This window comes from Corvus cornix, chromosome 10, assembly GCF_000738735.6.
Source record: "Corvus cornix cornix isolate S_Up_H32 chromosome 10, ASM73873v5, whole genome shotgun sequence".
NCBI lineage: Eukaryota > Metazoa > Chordata > Aves > Passeriformes > Corvidae > Corvus > Corvus cornix.
In genome coordinates this window covers 10,209,331-10,229,915 of record NC_046340.1, presented here as the reverse complement: position 1 = coordinate 10,229,915, position 20,585 = coordinate 10,209,331, and the positions used below count along the sequence as shown (strand labels likewise).

Sequence of the window (20,585 nt, the reverse complement as noted above, 5' to 3'; positions counted from 1 at the left end):
AATTTTGCCAGCTTTTCAGGGATCAGTTTAGCCATGGGAGGGGCTTGGCATGTTTCTGTCCCTGCTATAGCTGAACAGTGAAACTATGTAATTTCCAGCTATAAAATAAGCTGGTCTAGACTTGGATGGGCTGAAGCCTTGGGTTTTTCTCTTTTTTTTCCTCCCTCCTTTGTGGAATGAAAGCTTGGTTTTTGGAACAGCTCTGCAACCACAAAGGAAAAGCATACGGCTGCTGGCTGGGTGGTGTCCTGGCCTGGCTGCACCGTTGTAGCTGATTTTGTGAGAGCTTCCAGGCCAGCTGTTCCATGCCTGACACACACCCTGCCCATATTCCCAGCTCCAGAGCCAGCGACTTCAAAAACTTCTGTTGTTTTTTTATGAGAATCCGGTGTCTTCAGTGGAATAGGTCGCCTCAGCTCAGCTTTGGTGGGGAAATACACATTTTTTGCTGCAGGTTTCTGTGGCAAGGTGCTGGCAGGGAGGCAGGGGCTGTTCTTGTGTATTTATTGCTGTGATTTTGTTCTGAAGTGCACACCTGCTAAAAAGCACTTTCAGCACAGAGCAAGACTTCCCCTGGTAAATTTACAATTTCACTGCTCCCTCTGTGTCTATCATAGATTCTTTGTGTGTTACCAAGCTGAGCTTCCAAGCTGGTTCTGTGGGTAACAGTCATGGAAAGAGGCAGGGAAAAGAACCTAGAAAATTTTATTTAAAGAGAATGGAAGGGAAATGGATACTCTGAAATACCTGGCATTTAAATCTAGTTCTAGTACTCTGTATTAAAATGGGGAGTTACTGTTAGGTTGGCCTAAAAGATGCACTTTGGAAAAAAAAAAAAGCCAAACCTGGGTTGTAAAGCTTTACTTTATCAAATACTGGAGGGGGCAACACTCTATGTGAATTCCATTTCCTGGGTCATGTGATTACCACTTTTTTAGCTGTTCTGCTTTTTAGGCTATGTCATATTGATGATTGCTTTTTAAATACACACTGTGGGCTTTTCTAGTGCTTTGTTGACTCAGGTCTGGCGGGGCCACGTTGAAAAAGCATCATTCCCCCCCGCGGTGCAAAGCTCGAGTGCTTTGTTACGCCCCGCAGTGCTGCTCCTGTCACCAGGCCGGTGGGACCTGGAGGCTGAGCACGAACCTGAGGAGCAGGAGGGTTTTGCATGGCATTCCCACGTCTCCCGAGCCCTGAATGCGGCTCCCAGCCGGGAAGGCGAGGCCGCTGCACTACGGGGCCGGGCCGGGCGATGGCAATGTCGGGCTGGCTTTCGGAGCGAGCCAGCGGGGACAGTTCTCCTTCAGTCCCTCGAACGGGCACTTCTGAGTCATTCAGCTGAGGAAGGGTTGGGACTGGGCCGTGGCAAGACCAGAATAGGTTGGGGAGGGGAAAAAAAGTAGGTGCTGGAGCTGAGAAAGGAGTTTCTGCATCATTTGGGAAAATGCAACGGTGCTGGAAATACTGTGACAGAGACAAATGCTACTGGTTGCCCAGTGAGATTTTTTCCACCATGAGTCTGTTACATTGAATAAATGAAGTATGCCCATTTTCCAGTGCCTGGGCAGTTTTTAAAGTATAAGTTTGAGTACTGGAACATTCATAATTAAAAGTTTCTGGAGCATTTGCAAGTAGTTCACTTCTGTAACTATTATTTTAAAGGCTATTTGTTGTAGAAGATATGTCCTGCAAGTTTTGGAGGGGGCTCATTGGAGATCAAACTCAGTGGGAAAAAGAAGTGGTTATAATGCAAGATAGTCCTTCTTTCCTCTCCAGGGCAAAGTCTCCTATGTGGAAGAAACTTTTTTCATTTGGTATTCAGGTTCTTTATTCCAAAAGGATGACATTTATTGTGTATGCACACACACACCGGCTCAGCTCAAGGACTTGGCTTTTTCATTGTTTAAAAATAGGATTACTGTTTTGTTAATCTGATTATGAATCTAAACCATGTGGGCCTGTCAAGTGGGCTCTCACCGGCTGGGCCGGGTGCTAATCTTGCTGGAGGGAGTGGGATGGGAGCGTGGAGATGAGCACACACAATGTGCATCCTCTGCAGATTTTGGAGAGCCCTTAGAATACTTCCTCCAGCCGTCCCACAAGGAATTGAAAACATACTGCATAAAAATGTGTTTATGCTTGTAGACTGTATTATAGAAGAAAAATATCACGTCTTTGAATATACAGTAACCATGATATATTGTGACAGCTATTGAGACCAAGAGCTGTATTAATGGGGAATGGCACTTAAATGTGATTATGCAGTATGACCTTTCCCTGCCATCCAGATTAAAAATACACTCTAGGTAGGTAACAGCATTATAATTCCACTGGAAGAACTAAGCCATGCTTTTCAAGCTTTCCCTAAATCTGCTTTTTTTCCTTTTTTTCCAGCAGCTGCTGCTCTATGCAAGAACAGGGGAGGGGGCAGAAGCATAAAAGGGGCATGTGCCTGCCTAGCACTTTGGATAAATGACATAAAGGGAGGCACTTGGATGTGCTGTGGGAGTTGTGTGAGCATTGCATCCATGTGCCACCCCCTCTTCACAGCTGGACATCTCAGCCTTACAGCCCAGGCTGTGATCTCATGTGGTGGCAGCAGTGTGAAGTCTGACCGTGCCTCCTCTCCAGGTCAAATGGCACCAGGCACCAGGAAAGCTCCCCTTCATTCTCCTGCCCCTTCCCCAAGTGCTTTCTGCTCACCCCCTCCATAATTGCTCTGGAGGTGCAGCAAGGTGGGAACATACCCAGGAGAGCTCTGGGCTGAGGAGATCTAACAGGGGAATGTGCTGCTCTGCTTCATCATTTCCATGTGTGCTGAAGTCACATGGAGTTCTCAGTTCTGATGACTAACTTCTTTTCTTTGTGGGAAGAAGCCAACTGACAGCTCCTCAGCCCCAGCCCCAACCTTTCTCTTTTTTATTGCCTTTTAACCACGCTAGCTCTGCCTTCCCTGTAATTCATGGGCCACAGTGGCTTTCCCTTGAATCAGGAGATTTTTACAACTGATTTTGAGCAGGCAGAGAGTAATCCCATTCCTGCTCATGGACTTGCCACATGTGCCTCTCTTGGAAAGGAGTGGCTTTGGGTTTTTTTGTAGCTTGAATGTGTCTTGGTGTCCTATTATTTCAGGACCTGATGATCAGGCTTGGGGGGAGAGGAGAGAAGCAGAGTTTAATGAAGAAGATTTTGGAAGTGCAGTAAAAGGTACATGTGTGCAGAGTGTCACAGGCTGAGGATAACCCCAGACTTCATGGAAAAGGATCAGTGCACCAGTAGTTAGAAATAATTGTGAAGCATTGCAAACCCTGGGAAGTAGAAAGGAATTACAGTGGTGGGTGAGGAGGGGATGGAAAGGACAGTCCAGCTGGCCTTTTCCAAGCAATGGTGCTCCTGCCCTTCCTGGCTTTACCTGCCTCATGTGTATTCCAGTTCAGACTGTTCTTCCTTTCTCTCTCTTTCACCATTTAGTTCTTCTGTTCACACAAACACATCTCACTCAATACATCTGTGTTTTGCCCATGGGCGACTGAAAGGAGGCCTCCTGCTCTTCTTTCTTGTTCACTGCTTGTATTTCTTATCTAGTTTCTATTTGTATTCAATTTTACTGTTGTTTAATACCATAAATTGTGGTGGCACCTTCCTTGTGTTACTTGTGCTCCTGACATCACGAGTTCATCTGTGCTGACCTCGGTACGAGGATTGCACCATCACAAGAGCAATAAACCCCCCACAAAAAGCATTTTTTCAAGACATACCATTGAGCTCATTAGATAAGCAGATTGTGTCATTACCTGCTCAGTCCCAGAAGTGAGACAGTTACTTGTGATCATAAAAAAATCTGTCATGGATGTCTCTCTTTGGCCTATTCCTGAAGAATATTGATGTGGTGCGACATCCTCTTTTGCAATGGTTCTTGCTCAAGAGGTTGCTGCTGTTACACCAAGACTTTCTTCTTCCCAGCTCATTGTGGATGACATCATGATATAAATAAAATTTAAAATGGAAAAGACTGGCAATTGGAAATGCTGAAGTGGGCAGGAAATGGAAGAAACCACAATGATAAGCAGGAGGTCAGTGGGTTGTACTTGATAAGTTTCTTCTGTTGAGACTGGAGGGTTTTCTTCCTGTGAAACGTGAGGGGATTGTGGCTGCAGCATTTGAAGCTGAAGCACTCTGTAGATGAAATGCACGTGGAGAGTCAGTGTGGACAAAGGAAAAAGAAATCTTCACCCAATACAGAAAAAGTCTTCACTCTGTTGAGCAGTCATTATAACCTGCAGATGGAAACAGACCGACCTATTTCTGGTTGGTTTAATTAACGAGGTGGGAAAAAACAGAGAGTGCCTGTGCCTTCGCTCCCTGGCACCACAGCTTGTGCTGCACAAATGCATCAGCATCAGGCAAACAGGGCTGGAAGGCTGCTCCTCGCTGCTTGGATCCCCTCGGTCTCTGTGTGTGCCATGGGGCAGAGCTGGAGCGTGGGCAGCAGGGACCCGACCTGGTGCCTGTCCTGGATCTGTGTCCCAGTGTCTTCCCATCCTAGGGCTGGGATCCCAGATCTGGCCCCTGAGCCAGCGTTCTGCCCTGGGGTCTTGGGGCAGGGTGCTGGGATGCCTATCCTGGGGTTATGTCCAGGGTATCAGTCCCTATCCCCAGAGCTGAGCGTCCATATTCTCTTGGCCTCCTTCCCCTCTTGATTTGGGCAGCTGGGTTGAGGTTCTGGTGTTCCAGTTCCGAGGTCCCAGTGTGGGATGCTGGGCCAGGTTCCCTGTCCCCTTCGTGGGATGTTTGGTTAAGGTGCCGGTCCATGTCATAGAACCACCGACCGGTTTGGGTTGGAAGGGCCCTTAACACTCATGCCATTCCAACCCCTGCCATGGGCAGGGACACCTTCCCGCAGACCAGGCTGCTCCAAGCCCCGTCCAACCTGGCCTGGAACACTGCCAAAGATGGGGCGGGACGTCCCGCAGGGCCGCTCCAGGGTGGTGCTTCGGGATCTGGCTCCCGTCCCAGGGTCACATCCCGGCTCTCGGTGCCCCCTCCCCACGGCCGTGTCCCGGACCCCCGCGCGGGGCGGGGGCCGCACCGGGGGCTGCAGGACGGCGGCTCCGCGGCGGCCGGGCGGAGCCAGGGGCAGCGCGGCGGGGCCGCACACGGCGCCTGTGCCGAGGGGCAGGGCCGGGGAGGCGGGCGGCCCCCCGCTCCCCTCCCTCCGCTTCCCGTCCCTGCCCCTTCCCCCATGGCGGCGCTGGGCGCCTCGGCGCGGCTGGCGGCGGCGGCGGCGCTGTGAGCAGCGGGCCGGGCGGGCATAGCGGGCCGGGCGGGCATGGCGGGCCGCGGCCGCCGCGCCTGGCTCAGCGTCCTGCTGGGGCTGGTGCTGGGCTTCGTGCTCGCATCGCGCCTCGTCCTGCCCCGCGCCTCCGAGCTGGCGGCGGCGGCGCGGCCCCACCGAGCCCGCCCGCAGGGCTGCCGCTCGCCGCCCGCCGCCGCCGCCGCCCCGCCGCGCCGCCCCGGCCCGCCGGCACAGAGCTTCCTCTTCGTGGGGGTCATGACGGCGCAGAAGTACCTGCGGAGCCGCGCCGTGGCCGCGCACCGGTGAGCGAGCGGGGGCCGGCGGCGCCCGGCGGGGATGGGAGTCCCATGGGCTGCACTCGGCGGGGCGCGGGTCCGGTGGGCTGCGTTGGGCTGGGGTCTGGGATGGGCTCGGGGTCGGTTCTGGTGGGCTCGACTCGTCTCAGCTCGGTTCGGCCCCGTTCAGCTGAGCTGGGCTTGGCTCGATTCGGTCCCATTCAGCTGAGCTGGACTTGGCTCGGTTCTGTCCCATTCAGCTGGAATCGGCCCGGTCGGCCGGTTCCCCCCGGGGTAGGAACGCCCCGCTCGGGATGCGCTTGCAGCCGGGATGCCCTGCCGGCCCCGGGGACCGCTTGCCCTTCCCCGGGGCAGGTGCGAGCGAGCCTCGGGACACGCTCAGCCCCGACGCTCCTCGCTCCGACCCGGCCTCACTGAGGGAGCCCTGGGGCGCTCTCCGGGCGGGCTGCGGGAGGAGTGGTGCCCCGAGCGCTGCTCCGCTGCCCGGGCAGCTCGGCGGAGACGCGAGGGGTCGATTGAGTCGCGTTGCCGCTCCCGCCGGGTCTGGCTCAGCCAGGTACCACCTGGCAGGTGGCCCCAGTGGCCTTGCCTGAGGGCCAGGCAGCCCCGCCGATGCGAGGGGACACTGCCGGTCACCAGCGGGGCACGGGCATCAAAGTGTGTCCCTCAGTGCCTCTGCCTTGGGCGCAGCTGCGCCACGCTGGTACGGTCCTTGGCTGCTGCTTATGGAGAGAGCTGACAGCATGATGGTAACAGAAATAAACTTTGGAGACCGCTGTAATCCCCTGGGTAGGGAAGCAAAGACCACTGCGCCAAGCCAAAAGCGTGTGCTTGGGAGTGAGACCCAGAACAGGCATCTGGGAACAAAGAGTAAAACCCCCCTCTGCTCGCCACAGCCACTGCTGAGGCTGGACCAGGTAGTGAGACAGCTTGGATGAGGAGAGTCAGCCTGCATGAAACACTCCGTGCTTCAGGCTGGTTGAGCTAATGCAGAAACCAGGGTCTCAGAGCCGCGTGTTGGTTACCTGAGCACCCCTTATTTTGGAGCAGGGACAATCTTGGTGCTTTGCACTGTGTGCTGCTAACTGTGGGCCCCAGGTGTAGCTGGGTATGGCCATGGGCTAACGGGAATTCTATCCAAAGTCTCAGCAGCATCAGGATAATCATCTCTTTTGTGAGAGATGTGCCTGTGGCTTTGGTGAAACTCTCCGCTCTGCTGGAATATGCTCATTGCTCCGGCGTGTGCGCCACCAGGCAGTGCTGGGAGGCTGCACGGGAAGCCTGCTCGGGAAGTCTGAAAGAGTTAAGAGCTAAAATGTCAGCTCGGGTATACCCCAGCTCTGGCTGAGCCAGCACCCCTGGAGGAGCAGCCAGGAACTCTGGGACAGATCTTTAATAGAACATCCCCTTTAATCTTGTGCTAGAACAAACCATTCTCCATGTCCTGCTTGTCCTGGCTGAAAAGTACTTGGCCCTACTGGCCAGTGAGAGTGGGATGGCAAAACTATGTAGGATGGACCATCATACCGTCGTTCCCAGCTCAGCTCTGGTTTCAGGAAATCTGTCTTCATATCAGCATCAAATGCAGTAAAATTGCTTTATTTGGGCAATCTGAGGCATGCTGTCCACCAGCGATGGTTTTAAGGGAAACTTAATTCCTTCTTCCAGCAGTAGACCTGTAATTAAGTTACAGAGAGTGCATGATTGATGCTTTGAATTGGGTGAAGGAATCTGTTTCTTCAGGGTTACGTTCTCTTGCACCATGTGGGATGGAGCATTTTGGATTGCAAATCTCACGGGCTATGTAATTTAGATTTTCATACAGAGAGGTTGGAGTCATGTTGGGACTTCACATAACAGGTTTTATGGCAGAATAGTTTGTCTAGCATCCTTCAGATTTTACATCAAGAATTCAGAAAAGGGAAATTTATCACCGTGTTGTCCAGAGTGTTATTTGGGGAGGAATTCACTTTGCTGGTGTGGGAAGGATTCTCATCCCTGGTTTTGCCTGTGCTTGCTGAACAGTCTCGTGCTGTGGCAGAGCTGGGTTTAGAGAACAAGATCTGCAACATCTGCTTGCACAAAACAATGGCTAAAGATGCAATTTAACAAATCCAGCTAATGGAATTAGGCTCCTTCAGCCCTTAGATGGAGATCTGAGTATCGCTTTTTACTGCGCAGCTATTTTGGTTTAACCTCTAGAGATGATGTCTGTTCTTGGAAGAGACAGATAAAGAGACTCTTAGTAGGACTAAATGCGTTTTTCTCACCTCCGTTGGTGAAAGAAATGAGCTAATGTCCTGGTGACAGGAAGACATCTTTGGGGGAAGATGGGGAGGGGGGAAGAGGAAGACAAACCTGAAATCTTAAATGGCTTTTGATTGCCGTGAAGTACTCAAGCAGACAATTGCTGGGATTACTACATTGACAAAGCATCCTGGTGAGCTGAATCGCTGGCACAGCCAGTGAAATGGGAAGCTGCTAGCAAGGCATTCCCGGGGTGGCAGCGTGTGCAGAGCCTTGATACCACGCTGAAAGGAATTAGGGATTCAGAGGCTGAATACCTCCAAATTGCTGTGGCTCAAAGGCCATTTACAGACACAGCTAAAAGGGACCGGAGCGGAAAGCATTTGCTGATCCTGGCTGCTGTGAATCCAGATAGGGTCTAACAAGAGGGGAAGCAATCCACTTCCTGAACATCAATCATGAGCAAAATGACCACTGCAAGGCAAAACAGGCCTGCTGGATTTTCGGGAGCCGCTGGCTCTTTGTAACAGTCGTGCTTTTGTAGTCTATGAGGCAGAGAATAAGCTTTAGATCCACAGGTTTTTGGATCTGCAGCCTCAGCAGTTATTGCATCTGACAGCCAGGTTACCAGAGCTTCCCTTCCAGGAGGCCGGTGAAGTGCAGCAGCAGGAACCACGGTGCCACTTGAAAGGACAAGGAATAGTCAGGAAGAGTGCTGGGCAGGAAGGAGTTAAAGGGATGGCTGGGGTTCAGGGAAAGTGCAACAATATGTGCTAATGATTTTGCAGTTGAGGGGAGTTGTCCTAGAAGAGCTGCAGGAAGGAGAGGATGGGAATAAGCAGTCTCCCAGAAGATTTAAGTCTGCTGTCTCAGGAACTGAAATATCAGACAGTTAACCCTTTTTTTTTTTCCCCCCTGTTTGTATAGCAACTAGATTTCCTGGGAAACGTGGCAGGAGAGTGGTGTGAATGCAGTTAATGGCGAGATGTCAGCGGCTGGCCTTTGGCAGCATCTCTGCAGGAACACAGCCGCAGCACTTCTCGGTTTGGGACAGTCCCCGCGGCATCGTCAAGTGCCACGAGGGCCATGAGTGATGCCCGGGGCTGGTGCTAAGCCATCCCTAGCTCGAGGCTGAAGGATGCTTTTCAGAGGCTCCATTTCGAACGTGCTGCCTGTGTTGGTGGTTGCTTACAGGAAGCTGTGTGCACTGGAATCCAAATACCTGAGTGCTCGGAAGAGCTTAAGTGAAAGGCAGCCAGAAGGATTTGGGGTGTAAGGGAGTCTGTGCTATCTATCTAAGCCTGCACTTAAATGTTGTTGTGCTGCTCCTAAGTTCAGAGTGTAGATCTGAATCTGTTGGGTGGTTTGGCCTATTCTGGTTGCTGGTGAGGGGATGTGATTGATTGTGGAGCTCCTGCCTCTTGGGAGTGGTCCCTGTGAAGTGACTTTGAATGTCATGCCAACACAATCCATGTTCTGCTTCATGTATGAATCGTACCACAGTATTGCAGTAGTGAGAACTCGGTGTCCTGCTCAGGTACCCTCCACCAGAAACATGATGTACTTGGGATTTCTGACCACTAACCTAAAATTTGTGAGAATGTTTAAGGAACAGTATGAAGGAAACACAGTGAGAGCAACTGTCATCGATACAAGGGGAATAAGTAAAACAAAGTCACCTACACCCCCCAAAATAACCATATAGCCCAAACCTCTGAGACTCTTGGGCTTTGATCTTAGCCTAACGCACTGACTGTCAGTGTCTCTGTGGGTGATGGATCCATTTCTGTCCCTGTGTCCACAAGGAAGGTGGATGGATGTGCATGGACAAAAAACTGGCATCACTTAAAATTGAAAGAATTTAGCTCAAAGGACTCAAAAAGCTGTGGAAGCTGCTTGGGTTCTCCGTTAAAGCTATCCTGCAAAGACTTGAAAGGAACTTTTCCTCAAAATCCGAATTCTGTAATGCAGATCTTAATGACAGAGATCTGGAAATTTAAAACCTCAGTTTGTTTTGGTGACCTCTCATGTTGGTCATCTCCAGTACCTTGTGCAGGAGCAGTGTGCTGGTTTCTATGCTCAGTTCTACCTAAGCTGTGGTTCATTGCTTCCCCTGTACCAAGTGTTGTTGGAAGAATGGGACCTTGAAGAACAGTTATGCAAAACTAGCCCTAATTCAGCGTGGAGTTCAGCTGCATTCAAGACATCAGTCTTTTATGGCTGTTGTCTTGCTGAATTCTTCACAAATTATGATTTTCTTCAGGGTAATTATACAAGATGACTGTTTCTCAAAACTTTAAACGATTTCTCTGATCTCCTCTAAGGGAACTTCTTGAGCTGCAGATGAAAACCAAATACATTTTTTGTCATAGTCTTCAGCCTGGGTCTCTACAAAGGGAGCACTGTCTGCATGATGCCACTGACTGTGCTTCTGCCGAGTCTGCAGAGCTGATAACAAAGCAAGATAATACAAATAAATAATAAATACTGGAAACTGAAGATAAAACATTCCAGATCTGTGCTGCTCCTGCTGCAAGCTGTGCTTTTTAAGCTTCTTTTGAAACAAAGAAATAACTTATGACAACATTTCATGACTACAATTGTGGTCACTTTTTAGAAAATACTGGGGTTTTTTAGCACTCTTGGTGTGTATAAGATTTTCTGTATTTCATTGATACCTGGGAGCCAGCTGGGATAATATCTTTTCACCCAGTTTGCTTATGGCTTGCGTAGACTAGAGTACATGTAGGATATCCAGTGTGCAGAGCTGGGTGAGGGAGGGATGGTAAAATTCGTTTGATAGCCACCAAAACTGGAGCATTACTGGATTCATGTCCTCTGCTAAGAGCTTTTTTCTGAGGAAGCATTACTCATTTTTTTTGTGTTCCTTTAATTTTCACTTTGATTTCCTTGTCAACACAACATTCTGGTTTGTGGAGTTCTGTGCCCTGTGCACTGAGAGAAACCAGGTCACACAGCATCGTGCAGGTTTTTTACCTCCTGGGGAGGGTAATAGAGAGCCTTGCTGTCCTGATTCATGCACATCCTCCTGCTTAAGCAGCAGATTCAGATTACATGGGGGAGATAAGGTTGGGATCTGTCAGGGTTTATAAATGACCAGTTCAGTACACTATTGGTTGTATTCACAAGCTGATATTTCTGGACAGAGTTGAAATGGCTTTGACTGAGGCCATCAGTGATCGATCACTGCAGCCCAGGTGGTGCAGAGACAGGAGTCTGGTGGCAGAAATGTGTCAATGTGTACTTTAAACAGCTGAGGGTGACAGGGCAATGGGGAGGAAGGAGGGTGTAAAATTTCCATAAAAATACTTTTCTTTGCTTTTTTAAATTATCAAACATACAGTTCTTCTGTACGTACAAGCTGCAGGTCTTATACTGGAGAAACCTTGACCAGGAAAGCGATATGGAAGGGGGTGTTGGTGGGGCCACAGAGGTGGGGAGGTGTTGAGGTAAGAGCTCTATGCTCAGGAGCTGAAGGGTCAGGTTGCTGCCCATAACCTGAGAGCAGACAGGGTAAACTACAGTGGAGATGGGAGGACTGGCAAGAAATGTAGTTTTCACATCCTAAACTACGGAATTGCTGGTGACTGAGACAGGTCTGATTATTTGAAACATTGGATAAAAAGAGTTAAAAGCAGCTTTGATCAGAATTCATCTCTGCATTTATCAGTCCTTAGTTCTCCTGATAACTGGGGTCAGAAAAACGTACTTAACAGTTCATCTCACCCTCTGTGGTTTGGCTTCTTTGGCCGAGTGCACCAATGTGTTTCCTGAGCAAACTGTTCTCCCTGTATTCTGTCCCCAAAAAGGGCCACAGCGAGCTGTGGCTTCGACGTGAGGAGCAGCCCGTGGTGACTCCATTGTCTCAGCCTCTGCCCGAGCCGTGCTTGTGTTGATACAGACACTCAGGCTGTTTTTCCATGCGGGAGTGTTTCGTCCCTTTGGGTTCAAACAATTGCTCAAAGCCACGGTCACAAATAACATGTTGAGTTGTCTCATCCTAGAAACTGTGTTGTTGCAGGAGGTGAACAAAGGCTCAGTCAAGCTGTGCTGGTGCACGGTCGATGTGGTTGACATGAGATCCCAAGGCTGGAGTAACGATGTGGTGCTGACCCAGGCCACACATGGGTCCTTGGGATGTGGATATTGTTAGGGCATGGTCTCCAGTGGGCTCCTCACATATGCAGGAATGTCTCTGTTTTATCCCTGTTTTAATGTAAAACCTAAATATGGCCATATGGAAAGATGGGCTCAAACTTGGGTTTTGGGATGGAGGGTTTAGTGCAATAGGAACCGTGGGAATCAAGCATGCCAGGGTTTATGGATGTATGTTTTTAGGTATGCATTTTGTTCCCTTTCTGTTGAATGGGAGCTCTTCTCTTGACAATACTTAGTGGGTCTTGAGGTGAGGGTACCTATTTGGAGAGCAGGGAGTAAATTTAAACTGGGAATCAACAGAAGGGGTTGACAACTTCCAGAAAGGAGCTAAAGCTTGAAGTGATAGAAGACATCCTGTGTTGTCCATAGATTGTAGCCATGATAAAAGCAGATCTTTCAGGATATGGACAGCAAGTCTGAAAATTCGCTGTTTGCTTTTGAATAAAAAAGTAAACAAACAGAAATTTCCATAAGACTTTAGCTAATAACTTCAAATGGTGGTTGTCTGCAAAGTGTCCTGTGTCCACCCAAAGCTGTGTCTCAGTGGACAAGATGAGCTGCATTTCTCAGTAACTCCTTCTGTCCTTTCTTTCTGTGAGACTAAAATTTAAATACATTGAGTACCTTTAGTGAAGAAAAGTCTTAGTCTGCGGGTTGATATGGGAAGAGCTGTGCATGATTTGTATGTGGAGTGTGGGTGTCAGAAAATAAACAGCAGAACTTCCTTAATAGTGAAAGTTCAGGATATGACCATGTCTCCTTTTAAAATGGGCTGTTCTCAGTGCTTTAACAGATACGATTTGTAACATCTAGTACTGTGCATTAATTGCATCACTGATGATTAAAGGCCTCATCACCTCTGTTCTGAAGTCAGTGGGAATGTTTCCATTTGCTTTACTCTGTGCTCTTCTGGGAAGCTGGGATCTCAACTTTTGCTATGAAACACTACCCATGGCAGTAAGAAATCCAGAAGACAAAGCTTTTAAAGTAATTGGGTGGTATTCATTACACACAGTGGAATTAGTGAGAAACTGTTAAGGTGTCAAAGTTGATGTTTAGGTAGTCTCATTAAATACCTCTGCATTTTCTGATGGAACTTAAGGAATAATTCTCCTGAAGTATTTTTACATTTCGGGCTTTATATGATAGCTAATTCTGGAGATTTCAAATTTCAAATGGTCTGTGCTGCCCAAAATCTGCTCAGGTTTTGGCAAGAAGCCTGTGCTGAGAGGCATCAGGTCAGAGTGACAGTGATGCATCGAGGGAATACTGTGTCCTTTACCTTAGAGTGTTTTCACATCAGCTTTAGGTTATATTCTGAGGATAGCTGCCATATAAAACTGTAAAATGTTCTCCCCCCTATACAAAAAGGGACAAAACCTGTTGGTTTACCAACTAAAATAGTTTTCTGTGAGTTTCTGTGAGGAGTGTGTGATCTCTGCTCTTTTCTGAGATAGAATCTCAGAAAATGGGACTGCAAGCTTAAAATTAATAATTTTTAGGGCAAGGCTGTAGCAGTTACGTGACTGAAAATCCTCCCTGGAGGAGGCTGTGCTCTGCCTTGAGGAATCATCCTACAGCTCTTCCTGCACTATCAGTGACCCAGTTTGCCCACGCAGATGGGTTGGATTTGTCAGAGAGGAGCACGGAAGGTGTGGAGCAGATGTTGTCACTGTGCTGCTCTGCACAGGAAAGGCTCCTCTTCTGTGCTGTTCCTCTCCACTAAAACCTGGAATGTAGTGTCTGGAAAGCTGCTGGAGGTGCAGATGTTGGTAGCGCCATGTTATCGTGGGAATTAGGAGTTTTACAGGCATCTCTTAGAATTTTGCTGGTATGGACAAAGCCACTTGAGGTTACTTCTGCTCCATGCTCTGTGCTTTGCTCTTTGCTTTCTCCACACACCATCTGGAGAAGTTACTGTTTGGTTGGTTTCCCAAGGGATGCCATTTCCTTAAAAGTTCATGTGAATTTACTCTCTGGAAGTCTGAGTGCACATTTGAGCTTTTGGGGAGGCTTAGAGGGAACAGAAGGTGGCTATGATGCTTAATAACTTGCAGGGAAGCTTTGGAAGCAGTAAATTCAGTTGTATGTGAATTGTTGGCCCGTATTGGCTCACCTCTGTATTTTGTGACCAATAGCTGTTAGTCCAAAACCGAGTGTGCTTAAGAAATCCTGCTTGCCACTAGTGCTACTATTGAATTATTTTTCTATCATATGGAGGTGCAAAAATGATACTCAGATGCTTGTCATATCAGAATTTTGTGTGTGTTGTACCAATTACTGTGTGTGCCATGTGAATGTCCTCATTTGTGTGGTAAAAAATAACCTTTCAAGGCATTCAAAAAAGAAAATTTGTAAAGCAGTTGAGCTGTAGTCTGTGGTAGCAGTCTCTGCCTGCCCTCGTTTCTATGTTTAATTATTCCTTCTTGTCTTTTTCAATCTAGAACGTGGTCCAAAACCATTCCTGGCAAGGTCGAATTCTTCTCCAGTGAGGGTTCAGACACCTCTATCCCCATCCCCATCGTGCCGCTTCCAGGTGTGGATGACTCCTACCCACCCCAGAAGAAATCCTTCATGATGCTCAAATACATGCATGACCACTACTTGGACAAATACGAATGGTTTATGAGGGCTGATGACGACGTTTACATCAAAGGGGACAAACTGGAGAACTTCCTCAGGAGCCTGAACAGCAGCGAGCCCCTGTTCCTGGGGCAGACCGGCCTCGGCACCACGGAGGAGATGGGGAAGCTGGCACTGGAACCGGGCGAGAACTTCTGCATGGGGGGGCCAGGAGTGATCATGAGCCGGGAGGTGCTGCGGAGGATGGTGCCCCACATTGGCGAGTGCCTGCGGGAGATGTACACCACGCACGAGGACGTGGAAGTGGGGAGATGCGTGCGGAGGTTCGCAGGGGTGCAGTGTGTCTGGTCCTATGAGGTAAGGACGAGGGCGTGGGGAATGGGGAAGTGTCTTTTGTGGGAGGTAGAGGGGAGGGTTCCTGTTGTACACAGCAGTTCCCCCATCCCTCACCTCCCTCTGCAGCTTGACCATCCAGCTGTAGAGTTTCTATGCTTTTCCTTTCCTGCAAGTGTCACCCTTGGAAAGACCTACAAAAATTTGGAAATGCAGCAGTAAGGAGGGAAATGGAGGAGCATTCGTCATTCATAACAGATATGTTTGTTTAGACAGAAAGGGAATAAGCTTAAATCAAAATGGCCTCGAGTGCCTGCAGTCCTGACTGTCCAAGCCTCTTTTATCTTCTTTAGCTGAGTATGTCATGGTGTCAGCATGGAAAATGGATGATACAATTACTGTGTGTTTCTTACTGCAGCTGAAATGTGTGAGGCTGACAGATGTTTGCCCTGACAATGACAGTTTTTCCCCAAACTGGAGATGTCTCATGGTGGCTGGCACTGTCACCTGGCATGCTGAGCTGCCTCCCGGCAGCCGAAATCCCTTGCTGCTCAGGGCACTCGCTGGCAGCCCCATCCTGCAGGTGCCTGCATAGCAGATCCTTGACATCAGCAGAGACAAGCCACCACTCTTACACCGAAACTCGTGATCTGCCCACACTGATGTGCCTGCAAATTTGGCATTTTGGGGGAAAAAAAACCTAGAGCCTGCTTGTGGCAGAGTTTCCTGATGCTTTTTGCTGGGAGCTGGCAGCTCCTCCCCAGGGGTGACAGGGGCTTCTCCCCGGGTGTGCTGGGATCCTTGAAGCGAGTCCTGGGTGTTTACAGACTGCCTGGTTAAAAACACCTGCTGGGCTTGAGCTGTAGTTTCACCACAGCAAATGCTGGTGGGTCTGCCTTAGAAATATGGGAGAAGTTGAAAGCAGAAGAGAGGCTGAACAGTTTGTACACAAACATTTATGACCTGACGCAACTATGGCTTTGTCCTTTTATGAGATATGGTGAAGGAGGGTTCTTCTGCCTGCGTGAGAGGAGCTGTGGTCACAGACAGTGACAGATACTGCTGCTGAGCCACTCTTTCACTGGCAAAGATTCGTGTTTAACTTTTGACACTGAATTTCTGCCCCCAAGAGCTGTTGCTTTGTTTGAGTTCACAGTTCAGCAATGGGAGAGCCTCTGAGGAAGGGGAAGAAGGTTTCTAGCCGCAGTTGTTAATTAGTATCTTTTGTGCCTAGCGATTTTCCGGACTAACAGTGCCTCTCCACAGTTCCCTGCTTTCAGACCTGGAACTAGTTTATGTCGTGTCGGCATTGTGGTTTAGCCATTCATAAAGAGTCCGTAACTTTTTCCACAGTTTTTAGCAGCATAAAATTTTTACTGTAGACATTCAGAGTTGAAATAACTTCTGCTGTGAATGCCTGTACCATCTGGCATTTGGTAAGTTACTGAAGGTCAGCATTTTGGTCCTATTGAAACTGGCAAAGGGCTCCTAAATTCAATATAACCTAATGTTGGATTGAAATAGCCAATGATAGCACACAACTGCACTGGGAATGCTGTCTGACAGAAATTGATAGGGCTTTCTCAAACCAGTCTTGTTTGATCAGCTTCTCTTATTGTCCCTAATTCTGGATTCTCCTAAGGGCCATGAATTACTTAAAATTGGTTTGTGTGAAGTGTATAAACTGTAGGGTGTTCAGAAGTAACCCGTGAGTGTGAGATGTTAAGGCTCAGCTGTTTGGGAGAGTAGGAAGAGTTTCAATGATGAAAGCACACAGCTTCTACAAGAAGTAAGTCCACTCTCATTTAATTGTGGCTTTTCAGTTTAAATACCTGTCATCTTTTTTGATCTGGTCCTTTCATTGCCCAGATGAAATGTGCCTGGTATTTTATTTCAGATAAAGCAATAGCTGTGTGAAATTACACAGCTGTTGCAACAGCTGTGTTAGGAAGGCTTGGTGTAAAAGCGACATTTTCCATGTCTTGTACGTTCGTGAACATCAAGTAACAGGCCACTGTAAGTGAATTGCAAAGTGTTGTGTTTCACGGAGCTTCTGATGGAGCAAAAAGTTTATCTGTGCCTGCTCTGCTGGGGCACAGCCACTGCATCCTTCACAATTCCCGTCGGAAGAAAAGCTGTGACAGCACAATGCTCAGCAAACACAGCAGTGTTGGCCTTAGAAATCCCAAACCTCACACTTCTCCTTTGCAGCCTGCACTTCCTATTCTGAAGAGGCTCAAGTGGCAGCACAAATGAGGAGCTCAGGTCTCTGCAGTCACTCCCCAGCTCGCTGGTTTTCATTCTCAGCGTCTCGGGTGTAGAGTGCCCTGCTGGTCCTCGCTGCGGGTGGCTTTTTCCCTGCACTGTTCTTGTGGTGGGCTCCCTGCCCAGAATCGTTTTACTCATCTCCATGACTGTCACTGCCCCCTTTCTCTGATTTTAGGATCCTACAATGTCTTTACTGTGCTGCTCATCTTCCCTGGCCCTGACTCTGGTGGTGTGCCCGAATGCATCGCCAGGCCCGGCTCTGTGTGGCTTTTCTGCTCGCAGCAGTCTGTCTCAAAACCCCTTTTTTCCCCCCTTCCTGTGTTTCTGTCACTCCGCTGCTCTCCGCAGTGCCTCTCAGACCACTTCATTGGAGTGGCACCGGTTATTGCCCGTTTCAAGACTTGCAAGGATTTGTTCACACTCTTCCTGTTGTCAGGAGCTTTTCAGCAGACACAGTAGAGGAATTGACACCACCATTCTTTGGACTTCCTGTGTCATCTCATCCCAGAAAAGCAGCAGCAGCAGCATGTACAAGGTTGAGGACAACTGCAGCTCTCTGGGCTCTGGGGAGCTTCGTCTGACCCACCCAGGATGCTGCTTTGGGAGGAGTTTGCAGCCCACTATGGATTTTAAGCTCCTGTGACCAGGCTCAGAGCTGTTCCCTTATTTGACAGAGGTCAAGTGAGTCACAGATGAGACATGGCTGTTAAATGTAGTAAAAGTAAATGTGTAAAGTTCTTTAGGGCAAGGATTATCATCATTGTAAAAACAAAACCCAGACTGTCGCTGCTGTTTGACAAATCACTGTAAAACTCAGCACTCTATAGGGTGGAGCACCCAAAGCCAGAGAGTTTATGCAGCAAATGGTAAGAAAACAGTCATGAAAAGAATGGAATTGTGAAATCTCTGAAGCCTGAATCTCTGAAGAGAGCTTGAGAATTTATGAAGAAATGTGGAGTGTGGTCCTTCTTCCTGAAGAGAACTAAAGGCTCAAAGTGAACTTGCTCAGAAGTGTTCTGGATTTCTAGTGAATATTGGTACTTTAGACTTCTGGCACATTGCTGGGTTTTTTTCTCAGCAAAAGATTGCGTACTTAAGTCTCCTTCCTTCTCCCCTTTCCTCCCACCAGTAGTTCTTGCCTGGATTGCTGGGACATGGAAGTTCTGTTTTCTCCTACACTGCCGTGTGGTGCCACGCAGGGTCTTGGATTTCAGCCTGAGAACATGGTCTGGTTTTGATGACAGGCTTTTTCATTTGTGATTTAAACCATCCCAAAGTATTGTTGATCTCAGTTTTATGTCTGACATTTCCTTTAAATGCACCTGAATTACAAAGTCACTGCTGTGTAGCTTGGTGGTTTCAGCCTTGTTTTGCAGCTGTTGCTGAGTATTGTTCTAATTTGTGGTTAATAACTTCACAACTTTAATACAGGCTCTTTGTAGCTGCTAGAAGTCAAGGCAGTATGATATATCCCATTAATTTCTTCAGTAATAAAACCCTTCTGACACGCTGCTTTCAGGTGATACCACTTACTTCCTCTGTGTCCTACAGTGCAATAGAAGCAGCTGAATCCAACGGAGCAGCCTTTCCCAGCTCTAACTGGTATAAATGACCAGTTTTGTGTGTTTTATTGAGGTTGTGGGAGAAGTTAGGTGAGATGCAGCAAGTGTTTCTGTGTGGAGAAGGCAGTGCTTTCCTCCAAACTGCAGCAAGTACTCTAAAATGTCCTGAAAGGAGACAGGATTTTTTACAATATACATGGAAAGGAAGGTATGACAAAGGCAGCAATCACATCAGGAAATGTGAGCAGCAAGGAAGAGCAAGTCCAACCTTTCGGGTGTTGGTGAGGGGAAGAAGTAGGGCAGTGGTGACTAGGGATAGCAGGGGGCTTCTGGGAGAAGGGGGGTTTGAATTAACATTTTGTGTGGTCTTTCATCTGGAGTAATTGAAGATAATTGCTACTCTGAAATTCACTGAAGTTAAGAAAGCCCTTAAAGTGCACATTATATCTGCCAAGTACACTGGCAGTGCCAGAATGTACCGTTTCTGGGATGGATGTTCCCATGGGCAAAACTGAAGTTTATGGTTTTCTGTAAGACAGCCAGAAGTAAAAAAAAAAAAAAAAAAATTATAGTCCTGCAGTGATTGATCAGATCTGAAAGACTGGAAAGAGGTGCTGCTGTTAATGGCTAACCTCCAGTTCCTTTGCTTTATCCTCTGTGAAAACCTCTCATGAACAAAAAGGAGATTGATCCTGTTGTGGCTGGGTGATGAGTGACACCCAGCACACAGCATGTTCTCAGAGCAGGGCAGGATGGGGTCTGTGAGGAGGTCCTGGGGCAGGGTGTTCTGGAGCACCTCTGTTCTCTGCAGACCCTGGGGGCAGTAGGTTGTTCTTGCTCCATGAACCTCTCCTGGGACTCCCAGCCAGCAAATGAAAGATTTGACTTGTCTTTGTGCTGGGAGCATCCAGCAGCACTTTTGAAATCAGACATTATTATATGTGTGTATTGTCCTGGCTTCAAAGCTTGGGCATTTTCTGAAGTCAAAGCAAGGGAACTTGGCAAACCCTGACAGCACGGACACCTTATCTCGCCATGTGTGCAGCCCACTGCATCACCTAATTTCAAGAACCTTTGATGTGAATTGTCTGAGAGAGAGGGAGGATACAAGCATACCCAGAGTTTTAGGGTGGATGTTTATAAACCATCTTTCCTCCAGCACAAAATTTTATCTTTGGAACACCTCAGAGATGTCTTTTTGGCTTCAGATTAAGATGTAAGTGGGTGGCCATGCATTTGGGGGATGGACGGAGATTGAGCTCCCTGAAGGTAATGAGAAATGGCATTTTGTCAAAGGACAGACAGGTAAGACTAGAGAAGAGCATTATCTGGGCAGGGGAGGTGATGCATGGGGCTCAGGGTGAGACTGAAATACATGACTGATGTGACAGGGAGTCCATGACTACAGTGGGGAGGCAGCGTGATACAACCACTGTGGTCTAATTTTAGTGTTTGCTGAGGAGGAGGGCAGAGAGGTCAAAGGAGAGAGTAAAGGCTGAAGACTGGGTTTGTGAAACCAAGGGTTAGGGGTTAGGAGGGTTTGGAATGGGAGACACATCTCAGGTCTGCAGCCAGGTCCTGACCTGGCTCTTTCACTTCAGAAAATAACTGAGTGTTTTAGAACCAGATGTTCTAAAGAGGGAGAACTTGACATTACTGAGTGATTTCTTACTGACTTCTGAATGCAGTTTGGTCAAGGTTTATTCTGTGTTTTAGGAATGAAGAACAAGTGTTGTAACAAAACTTGAGTCTGAATCCCACTCACTTTCTGCAGAACATTTTCAGAGAGGAGGGCTGGGGGATTTGTGCTGACACAATGAG

At 48.3% G+C, this 20,585-nt stretch overlaps 1 protein-coding gene across 1 annotated transcript in view; it reads left to right on the top strand.

Annotated features, from left to right (window-relative positions):
* Nucleotides 1-5,311: 5,311 nt before the first annotated feature.
* CHSY1 (chondroitin sulfate synthase 1) overlaps nucleotides 5,312-20,585 on the top strand; it is a 75,618-nt gene continuing 60,344 nt past the window's right edge. Inside the window, exons 1-2 of the mRNA XM_039557574.1 lie at nucleotides 5,312-5,598; nucleotides 14,463-14,958. Coding sequence (XP_039413508.1) covers nucleotides 5,330-5,598; nucleotides 14,463-14,958 — 765 coding nt within the window. The 5' untranslated portion in view covers nucleotides 5,312-5,329. The remainder of the gene's footprint in view (nucleotides 5,599-14,462; nucleotides 14,959-20,585) is intronic.